General features: G+C 27.3%; 1 protein-coding gene across 1 annotated transcript; it reads left to right on the top strand.

Moving 5' to 3' along the window:
- Nucleotides 1-535: 535 nt before the first annotated feature.
- On the top strand, nucleotides 536-10,072 carry LOC108546894 (RNA-binding protein 33). The gene is made up of 11 exons (XM_017899188.1): nucleotides 536-735; nucleotides 1,428-1,527; nucleotides 3,984-4,552; nucleotides 4,917-5,788; nucleotides 5,901-6,070; nucleotides 6,148-6,321; nucleotides 6,396-6,707; nucleotides 6,773-6,926; nucleotides 7,327-7,457; nucleotides 8,205-8,831; nucleotides 9,770-10,072. The coding sequence occupies exons 1-11, from the start codon at nucleotides 725-727 to the stop codon at nucleotides 9,941-9,943; spliced, it is 3,294 nt and encodes a 1,097-aa protein (XP_017754677.1). The 5' UTR covers nucleotides 536-724; the 3' UTR covers nucleotides 9,944-10,072.
- Nucleotides 10,073-12,164: the final 2,092 nt, after the last annotated feature.

Below are 12,164 nucleotides of genomic sequence, written 5' to 3'. Positions count from 1 at the left end.
TTTAGGAAATACAAATATAAAAATATAATTGTTATCTTTTGAAGTACTATAATTTGTCTTATAATTAGGAACAGTATACTATGATATTATTAATTAGTCAATATGATGTGAAATTTATAAGAAAAGAACTTTATATGTAAAACTAAATTTTTCAAAATCTCTATGACCAATAAATATGACCTTCTAATTATTAAAAATATGTGTATGATACTATTATATTATTAATAATGACTCGATATATATTGGAAAAGCTTAGACGTTATTGAATAAATATGCTATTAAACACACAAAATTACAGACTTACGGAATTAATATAAATAAATGAAGCTTATGTACATTATTATACTTATTCATTTTTCTATGCTTCGAAAAGTTTGAGGCTGCCAATATAAATATTTGAAAAAAAGCGGGAACTTGAGAAGCCGATAGAGGGAGACTGGGTAACAGGCAGACTGAGTGTAGAGAGAGGCTGAGGGTAGGTTGTGTTATGTATATCAAAGCCGGAGTCTCGCATTGTTACCATTTTTACTTTAAACACGATTTGTACTAAAGTTGGTTGTAATATTATATTTGTTATCATATTACATTTGGCATTAATTCGAGTAATCGATATATGAGGTTGATATATCGAAAGTAACAGTCGATGTGACCTACGCAACGCTTGCTATCGCGTAGCCATCATAGATTGCAGACTTTCACTTAAGTATCTGAAAGTGGATGTACAATGTCGGAACAGTAAGAAATTTTCCTTTCTTCATTGTAGAAAATGAATGTTAGAATAATAATTTTAGTACTTAATTTCATTTTGTAAATATTTCACATAATAATAGCTTTATTATTTTCCTCATAAAAGTAATTTCAGTTGCTTCTAGTAAATATTGAGGTTAGAGTTATCATCATTGTTAATAGTGACATACATTGTGTTTTCTCTAGCGTCTATTGCACTCTTCCTTTTCTTGAATTATTTACTTATTATTCTTACAATTGATATAACTTGTAAAATATAATGTTTATATTATTTGCAAAGTATCAATGAAATTTAGTAAACGTGAAAATATTATTTGTTTTTATTATATATAAATGATTATTTTAATCAACATTATTTTGGTTATTTCTTAGTGTATATCATTCGTTTCTATAAAATTTGAAAGAATTTGTATTAATGTAAATATATTATTCCTGTATATTCGTTAAATTTATTGAAACATGTATATTCAAGATAACAAATTGAAATATATTTAATAATTTGATTTTTTTTGTAAGTAAGATATAAATTTTTACTAGTTTTGTATGAAGTATCGACAAATGATTTATGTACATGATATCATTTCATGTTATTACTTCAATAATTTATTGCAACATGGTTTTCTGTTATTACAATTGCATTAATTTTCTTTATTTATAGTTTTTAACAATTATTTGTTTAGTGATGATACCTTATTGGATGAAGATCTTGGAGATGAAGAATATGATCTAGGCAATGATGAAGAGGAAGCTCTTCTGGCAGACGACTATGAATTGGAGAGGGTGAGCATATTGCTGGACCATTATTTTGTTATTAAATGAAAATTAAATAAAAGTTTATCATTATGCATCATATGATATATGATATAATGTTAGAGTATAATGTCAAATGCATTTAAAATTTTTATTTCAGTTAAAAAATTAAGTATTTTTGGTTAGAGTATTGTTTATAATCAAAATATTTCCACATTGATCAAGTAATTTTAAAGATTATAATTTCTAAACCTTTTATTATTTTTCTAATAATTCTTTTAAATTTTATGAAAAAAGTTTCTTATTTGATATAAATAAATTAACTTTAATATAATTTTATTTTCATGTATCCTATAAATAATATATTTCAGCAAGCAGAAGAATTTTATTTAGTTTTGTCTTATTTACTTTGTATATTATGACTAAGATAAACAAATTTGAAATTGTAACTTCATGTTATATATTTCTTATTGTATAGTGGTACTATCCTAAGGTATTATTTGCTGATATATAAAAAGAGTTTATGTGTGACATTTACTTGCTAAAGTAATTATTAACACGATTTACTTAAATATTGATAATAGCAAAAGAACAATTGCATATATCATTAAATAAAGATATATTTTACTTGAACACTTCGAAATTTTTCAAGGTGAAATAAGTACTTCACTAAATTGTGAGCGTAAATATTATATATTTATTGTAACAGATTATATTTAAAGCTTAAAATTAATGCGTAAAAAAGTATTAAATATTTTTACGTAGGCGAAGATTTTGTATTTTATACAAATATTAAATATTAATTGCTCGCGTATAAAATTTATCGCGATATTTTCGAATTTTATTATATCATGCAAATGATATAAAAATTGTGAAAATAAAACAAATGAAATATGTAAATCATATTTAGTGAAACTTTATGCAGGGAAAATGAAAGATAATCAATTTATAATTATTCTTCGTGTTCATATTGTATTGTAATAATATTTACTGCAAACAAATCCTATTCTTTATATTATTATTACTTTTTGTATTTTACTTATTTAAAATTTTATAATTACTTTCATTAATACAGATTATATTTTTCATATTAATAACCACTGAGGATTTTTATATAATGAGATTTTTAAATATAGTATATTATTTATATTTATTATGTTTCCTTTTCCCTGTTTATTAGCAAAACAAACAAAACTATCAGATATTGTAAGCAGAATCAATGTTAATAATAGTTGGAGAAATAATATTACACAAATTTGTTAACATGCTATTTATAAACTTTAAATAAATTACAACTTAAAGCACTATTAAATTCTGACTTGTAATGTATGTATTTAAATATTACAATTGCTACAAATAATATACTCAGGCATATAGTGAAGAATGTTTTAATGAAAATTTATATATATAAAACGCATAATTGAAGCATTTATATTGGTATAGTTTCTTTTAAATTATATTTAAAATTTCAGTTTCATGTGATTATAATTTATTTTTGTAGTTAGGAAAGAATATAACATTTTGGACAGTTTTAAAAAACACATTAAATGTAACCATGAAATTATCATTTTGTAAGATATGTTGTAAATTAAGAATATTCTTAACATATATTTAAATTTATTTTAATAATAAAATTATATATATTTTACTTGGTGAAGTTTACGTATTATGAATTCTTTCATTGAAACATTCAAACGTTATGTAAAAAGAATCGAATTTGATTGTCGTGATAATGATATTGTAAGAAGGTAATGTCGTTCGTTTTTTTTTTTTCTTTAAATGATTGTAACAATATCATGCATATTAATGCATACCTTATCAATTTGTATAGCATTTAGAGTCGTGTATATTTTCACTTTCATCAAAAAGCAGTAGTATGAAATATTCAAAAAATTTAAGTATAAACTTGAATTCTACTGCAAATCGTGAGAAATAAAATTTTAGAAAACTATATGTATGTATGTATGTATGTATGTATAGATGTATAAATAATTTATAATACGAATGTATTAACGAAACATACTGTTTGATTATAATATATCATGCTGCTGCAACCTGAAATTGTAACACATTGTATAATATATATTTATAACAATTTGGTATTATAAAATATCAGATATACTGTTCGCTTTTGCCCAGAAAATAACTGTTCTAATTGATTGTTCGTTATAATAATATTCATTTGCATGGATTATGATCTTATTTAACAATGAGACTTGTCGAGATATTTGCGATTAAATTTTATTATTAGCGACTGATAATAGTTAAGGAAATCCATGAGGATGAAGACAGATTGATAGAAATAGGAAAAAAGTACGGTGTTGCGGGGTAAAATCCACGAACTATGCGGTATCTTCGTTTTAATTATAAAAGAGTAATTTCTTACGTATTGCTAAATATACAGTTAATTAAGAGTAGATTGTAACGTCTACGGCTAAATATTATATTTTCATTACAAATATTTGGCAATTTAATTCCCTGAGCAGCAGAATAGCTATAAGGGAGAAGAGGAGACAGATGATGTACTGGACATAGGAGTAACCGATGCACTCGACGACTTAGATGGTGAAGATGAAAACATAGAATTTAATAGGAGCAAAACTGATAGAAGCAACGACAATGATTTTTACGAGGACAGAGATCACCTAGAGGCTCAGTCGAAATATTACGAACAGGACGAAATTAATGAATACAAAAGCGAGCAATCGCGACAACATGACGAACGTTCTACGATCGATAGTATTAATACTTCGAATAATATCGAAAAGGGAGATCTACGGGAGAAGCTGCAGAAAAATGCAAAAATCTATTCTGGGAATGGACAAGGATTGGAAGATGATGAATGCGAAGAAGCCAAAGAAAGAAGGAACAGGTTTCAAAACGAAAGAACTATTGTTTCTTCAAAAATGAATAATCATATACCAGATACTTTGGAAAATGTGGTAACGTCGGAACCATCAAAGCTGATATCTAGAGGCCGCGGAAGAGGCCGAAGTACAAGAGGAAGTCGCGGAGGAAGATTTAATACTCAAAATTCAGGAAATTTTAATCTAAGGTACGCGCAATTCTTGCGATTTATAAAGTTTCGATGTGTGCAAATGAGCGTGCGTGCATATGTGCGTGTGCGTGGGTCATATTATATATAGGAAAGTACCAAAAGTCAGACACTCGATTCCTTTTTCTCATATAACTTTTTTAATGCTAAAACATTAAATATCTAGCACATCACTGGTAGCAGTCGTTTTTTGATCCTTTGCTGAAATAATGATTTCGCTAATCACTTATTTGCCGCATCTGTTTGACAAAATAAATCAGTAATCCGACACAGGAGTCCGACTTTGGTCACTTGTCTTTATATATGCGCGCGTATGTGTGTACAACATCTGTAATGTAATTTTTTGTAAAACGTGATTCACCAGGTTCAGTAATACACGCAATGCCAACTTCGATAATCAACAACCAGCAGCGTGCAGGCCACCTTTGCTCGAGACTCGGCCACCTTTTCTCCTCGGAGTACCAAACAATATGCAAAATCAACAGATTATTTATCAGCAACAAAATTCTCAAATACAACCTTTCCAGCACTATTCCCCAAATGGTTCGCTCCAAGGTCCATCACATTTTGTAGATAATAGACCACAATTCAATCCTAACCAATTTCAAAATCAAGTGAATCCTAGAATAATTGGACCAAGGTTAGATTATGGACCTCGAGCTGGCTTGTCGGGATCCCTTCAAGGACCGTCTTACAATCATCCATCGAATCAATCACCATACGTCCAAATTCAACCGGGACCAACAGCAGTCACGGCCCCCTTTCAAAATTCAACTGTCCTTATGCAAGATAATCAGGCTCGATTAATACAAAATAATCAAGGCCCATTATTGCAAGGAAATCCTGGAGGAACGCTCCTTGGAAATTTAAATTCAGTGGTACCTGGGACATCGGCACCGTTGTTGCAGAATAGCCAGCCTTTACCTCTACAAGGATTTCCACGACAAGCTTCTTCTCAGGGACCACTCATTAATCATCCTAATGTCAATCAAATATCAAATCAATCACACTTCGAGAATAGACCACCTTTCCAAGAAGCAGCTCAATTTGAAAACCGACCCATTTATGATTCGAGGACGGGCTATTCCGATCAAGTATCTACCAGCCAATTTAATACTAATACGTTACCTGTACCGCAACAGTCCACTTCCAATGTACCCAATGTACCTTTACCTCCAGGGCACAAGATTTTAATCAATCCTCACTTTCGAGGCGCCGTTCAATCAACAAATGATGGTAAGTGTTTCCAAATGACTGCCAATTTTTGTTAACTTTTCTCGATTCTATATCATTTTGTATTAATTCCTTCATTTTACTTGCAATTTCTTTTGACTTGATATCTAAACAGCAAGACTCGCCTGGGATTCCACTCAACAACAAGCACCTAATTTATCATCCCAAGTTCCTACTGGCCAGTTTTCACAACCCGTTATCCCTTATCAAAATCAAAGTTCTTATACTCAAACTCAACAAGGAACGCCATATTATCAGCAAAATTATCAACAAAATAAGAGCGACGTATGTATTCTGTATTATCGTTAAATGCATAGTTTAAAAAATCCTTGAATAAATAATAATTATAAAACTTCACATAGGATCCTTATGCATATTTTTCTGATGTGTGGCAAGAAAATAAGCCACAGAAGAATCAAACTGCAACTCCAAATAAGCAATATCCATTAGAAAGTAGTTACTTACGAGACGGTAGCTATGAGTCCAGTTCGAAATATAAGTCTGATCAGTGGGATCAAAAAAATACTTATCAGCAGGTTGGTACTGTACAAAGTGTTAATAAGCATCTTAAACGTAAAAAGTTATTCAATATTTTTATAAAAATGCATAGGATCACAGAGGAATCCACCAAAATTATCGCGATAGAGATTTGTCATCGAAAACCAAAAACGATCATATTTCGAAAAGTAGGACTTTTTCATCAACTGCGTATCGTGAGAATTATGATCAAAATCACGTGCAGAAATCCAATAATAGGCCAGTAAATACGTCGATAAGAACTAGATTACCACAGAAAAGAATTCCTGACTCCACAGATAGACCTTTACGTGATTTGAGCCCAAAAAGAATAAAGCTTAGCAATAGAAACCTCCAAGAAGTACGAACAGTAGATACATTAAATAATACGAATAATGATAAAAAGGTATGTACATGTATATTTTATCCTCTCCTTATATATTACATATTCCTCGAAAAAAAAATTTATAGGATGAAGAAAATGATCCAGAAATGCAGGAGTATAGAAAAAAGATGGAGGAACAGAAACGACTGAGGGAAAAGATTCTACGTGAAAAGGAAAATCGACGAAAGATGGCTGCAATGGAGAAACAAAATGATGAAGCTAAAAACGAAAGTAATACCTGTAAGTATGATTATATAATTAAATGTGAAATACAAATAATTTAATAATTATTTGTTTAAACGAACATTTGTTTTAACAGATTTTCGAAGACAGTATTAAAATAACAAGTTATTTTATAAATTTCCATTACATTTTTTTAATTTACATATATTTTAATTATACTAAACATCATCAGAAAATCACAAATATTCTAAAAAGATAATTTTATTCTCTTCCATTATCATAGTAATTTATTATTAAATATTTATTTAATAAATTATAATATTTTGTTTAAATTGTAATCAAATGTTCTTTATTTAAAAAATAACTATACTATGTATATAATTCTACATAATAAAAATATTAGTAACAATCTAAAACAATACACCTGTGTGCATAAGTAATATATTTTATTTTTCAGCAAATGAGAATACACCGGATGCAAAACCTATATCAGCACTTATGGGAGTAGTAAAAGATGCTTCCATAAATAAAGGACATAGCAGTATTGGAAGAGGACGTGGTCGTCCCGTCCATGCTCAGTCTACAGAGGTACATAACTAAAAATGCCATATATTTTTAATTATCAGTGATATATAAAACGATAAAATGGACATTTATCTTTTTCCTTTTATGTTTTTTTATTTTCTTTCATTTTTCTCTCTCTCTCTCTCTCTCTCTCTCTCTCTCTCTTTTTTTTTAATACATACTTTTAAAACGGTTAGTATGATTAACCATTTATTTTCTGGCTTTGATACTTTTTATAAGCAATTTATGCTTAATACACAAAAAACAAGTTGGATAAACAGCATTCGTATTTAATAGAATTTTATTTGTTTGTATTATACTAAAATAATATTCATATATATTTTGCATATATTGTATATAAATATTTTGAACATAAGAACAATTACTGCGGTATCTATCAAAATAAAAGATTTATTTTTATTTCATTAAGATATATCAAATTTTTTAAAATAAAATATTATTAAATAAAAAGATATATACACACATATCTATTAGACTTTCTGTATATTTTTTACTCGTGTCTCAATAAAATATATTTGTAAATACTTTTTGTTCTTTTAATTTCCTCCAAACTTTTATTATTTCTTGTTAAAATCATACATAAGAAATGTTTATTAATTGAATTTTATTCAATGTGATTTTTAAAACTAATGTTGATGTTGTTATACTAGCATTAATCAGTACTCAAGCATTGATATTTTTCCTTAATCTTTTTGATATAGCACAACCACACATATTTTATATATATTTTCATAATTATTTTTGTTATAGGTTGCAGAGAAACCATCGTGTGTACGAATTGTCAGGACAATGCAAACTGTACAACCTAATGATTCTATAGATTGTACAAAAGACACTAATTCTGGACATTTGATTAATCAAGTAAATGAACAAAGTCAATACAATACAAAAGTGTTGAATTCTCAATCTGGAACACGAAGGATTGTAATTCAAAAACCATTATCAAATACACAGAAGGTTGCTACCACCATACAAAAAACGGTATCGAACTTGCAGAAAGGACAACTACTGATGCAAAATAAAATAGTTAATATTGCCCAGTATTCAACTCAAAGAGTTGGCCAGAATCAGGCTGATATATTGAGAAAACTGACAAATGTAGGACAGAAAGTTGTTGGTAGTTCACAGAGAATTGTTAAACAAAAATCACCAGGAAACCTTCAAAAAACTGTGATTAATGTACAAGAAATAACAAATGCCAATACACAAAAAGTTGTCAGTACACAAAGTAACCAAAGAGTTGTACTTCAAAAAACACCAATACAACAGAAAAAGATACCGGAAATAAGAACAAATACAGTGAAAGTAGAGAATTTAGCAGCAAGTACGTCTGAAGTACAAATTAGACGTATGTGTCAAGGCATCGGAACAATTGAGGTGACTATTTTTGCATAAAAACGTTTCAGATTTTATTTTCGTTAAAAATTTATAAAGCTTCGTTTTCATGTATTTTACTTTTAAAAGTTATAAAACTAGTTTTTTGTTTCTTAATAATAATATACATATAGATTTTTTATTCTTTCCGTGTGTTTTTTACACTATAATTGTTCGATAATCATTTTGATAATAATTTCAATTAAGATTTATGTATATTAATATATCGTGTATTACATTTTCAATAACTGTAGTACAACTAAATTACATTTTCTTTTCTTTTTTTTCTCTGACAAAAATTATGATTGATTTATAACTGTGTAACTTTTCAAAACTTGCATTGAATCTCGCCGTTTAATGCCTACACATTTTTCATTGAAGTATATGAATTTATTTAATATAATGGATAGTAAATTTATGTTAATATAATTGTCCAAAAATGATTATCCCAATACCGTTTTGTATTCATTTAATATTTGACAATACACTTTTTCATGACAAAATGCAAACCTTTTCATTTAGTAATTACTATATTGTCTTACTTTCCTTAATATGTGTGGATAGAATATTAATATGCAATGATCAAATTTATTTTGAACGATATTCAAAGTAATTATTCAAATTATTCAAGATATTCATGTAATTTAAAAATTGAAATCATATGTACAAATAATAACTATAGCTCAAAATTATATAGTAAACAATATAATAAAAGAATATCGCGATATATTTCGCAATATATTGTTTAATTGTATATTGCATATAACAAAATCGATGTAATTTATCTTAGTGCGTCATGTGTTAAAATTATATTTGTGTTACTTGATTTATCTTCATGCTTTTATTATGTTCTTATAGCAAAGTTATCACATTCGATCTTCCTTAATAAAAAGTATTCTTCTTAATTTAATAATTATCTGTTTATATTGTTCGTGTTATAGAGCATACAAATGGGTGAGCGCAGCGCAACGATTGTGTTTAAGACGCAGTCTGCTGCTATGGTGTTTCACAAGAAATACCAGCGTAAAATGCTAGACCTTTCGCTGATAACTGTTCGCCTTGTACCGCAATCAAGTGGAACTAAGACCATGGCTACAGTTGTGAAAGTTTCTTAAAAAATATATTAAACACATCTAATCTAGTGTATTTCGATAAACAAGAAAGAAGAAGTACATAGTATATCCATATTTTTGTTTAAAAGTAACAGCATTTTATTTTATTGAAGCAGCCTATATTTCAGGAAACATGCATTTCTTATTTTACATACTCTTCATTTAAAGTATGTATGATCCAGAGACTAGGAAAAAAATATTTTTGGCTGCAAATAAACTATATAATATGCCTTCATAAATGAAGGTAGATGAATTTAACAATTTAATTTGTACATATGTCAAATGGAATGTATATTTCATATAAAAATACACACAGTAGTATCTAATAATATATTGTGCATTTAAAGACTATTATTTACTACACAGTACGTATATTAAGTTGATAAATTTGTAATTTTAAATGCAAGAATATATATATGTCATTACATAAAGCATAAATTACATTTATAATGTATAGTATTTTAAATTGAAACCATTCAAAAATAACTACAACTGCAGAGAATGTGTCTGTTGAAGGCTATCTTATGATAATGTTGTTACACTTATGCATATATGTACGTATATTTGCTATAAAATTAAAAGTAATAATTAAAGTAGATTACATTATAGCTACAATGTGTTATAATCTTTACTTATACTATACATGCACTAAACAATTTTAATCATTATAAAAAATCAGTGATCTTGTCATATTTTTCATATTTGATATAATCTACATTAAATTATTCGGTATCTTGTTATAAATATTCGACTATAAATATTATTAGTATAAATATCAAATTTCAACAATATGTAGTATCCATGTTATTCAATATGCAACTATAAGAGAATGAAACTGTTTAAATATAATCATTAAATAGATAATTAGAAAATAAATTTTATAAAGCAAAAAATATTCATCATTTAATAGATTAGATGCAAAATAAAATGTCGTCGTAAATAGAATATATAAATTTATACTATACACTATATACTTGTATTTATACTATATGTATATATACATGTATATACGATGTATACATCATTGAACAATGAAGTTGAAATGCGCATTTATAAAAAAACTATAAACATATAAAAGTCATTTCAAAAAGTATATATCATTATTTCAGTTGTAATTATAGTTAACTTGAAATTATATATTCGAAACAGTAAGTCACGATTTATGTCAATAAGGACAAGAAATTCATAAATAATTAGATAAAAATTAATTTTGTATATTATATCAATACTATTTGATTATTTATCATATTTTCAATTTCATTTAAATTTATCGTCTTATTTGTAATTATAATTTACTTTTATTTCAATTGAAGAAGAAGATAACTTTTAATTAGAACTTTTAATTAATACGTTTCTTATTACTTTTAAAGTATTTTAGTTAATACCTCTATAATATTGACTTTAAAATTTATATTAATTCAACAGTATTAATTACGAATTCATTTAAATTTTTTATTTTCCGCAAGGAATATATATGTCTTAGAAGGAAAGTGCGAGTCCTTCGAGCCACCGATTTAGTTGAAACTTTGCAGGTTTGTAGATATCGTCATGCATTTAACAAAATATATCACTATAGCCGCAATTACTCAAAAGTTTTTAAGATATTTATGATTAAATTTTTATTACGTCGCCATTTATAGATTTATTTCCTCAATCATAAAGTGAAATCGTGGCCTAATGGCCACGTTCGAGAATTCATATGCTGGAAATCCGGGGTTCGCTTCTGTCCGTATTAGTACTTTTTTTTTCAAACTATATTTCATTTTATATTCATTTTTCGCCCCTGAAAATATTGTAAATAAACAATTGTAAATAAAATTTCTTAATAAAAAAATTTATTTTTCACGCTTTCTTATGCTACTATATATTTATTACAAAATAATAAGAATACTATACAAGAAAAACAGTTTTCTACAGCAATCTTACTTACTACAGAAAGAAAACGAAAATATAAATAATCATTAGATACAGGAAATACAAAACCTATCGCTCATGTAAGTATTAATTATTAAATTAAACATCCTATAAGAATGTTGCCTATAATTCCAACTTTGCTGTGCAGCTATAAATTTTCATGAATTAATTACAAAAACTTGGCAATTTATTAATTTTTTACTGTCGAATTGATTTCTAGTATCCAGTTCGAATACAAATTTTACCGCCTGCGATCAGCACCACCTATGACTTTGGAATAGTTTCGCAAATAGTTTACTAACTCTGGTTA

The sequence above is a fragment of the Eufriesea mexicana genome, unplaced genomic scaffold (assembly GCF_001483705.2).
Source record: "Eufriesea mexicana isolate 0111107269 unplaced genomic scaffold, ASM148370v2 scaffold793, whole genome shotgun sequence".
Taxonomy (NCBI): Eukaryota; Metazoa; Arthropoda; class Insecta; order Hymenoptera; family Apidae; genus Eufriesea; species Eufriesea mexicana.
The sequence above is the reverse complement of the archived record's forward strand: the minus strand, read 5'-3'. Positions and strand labels throughout refer to the sequence as shown.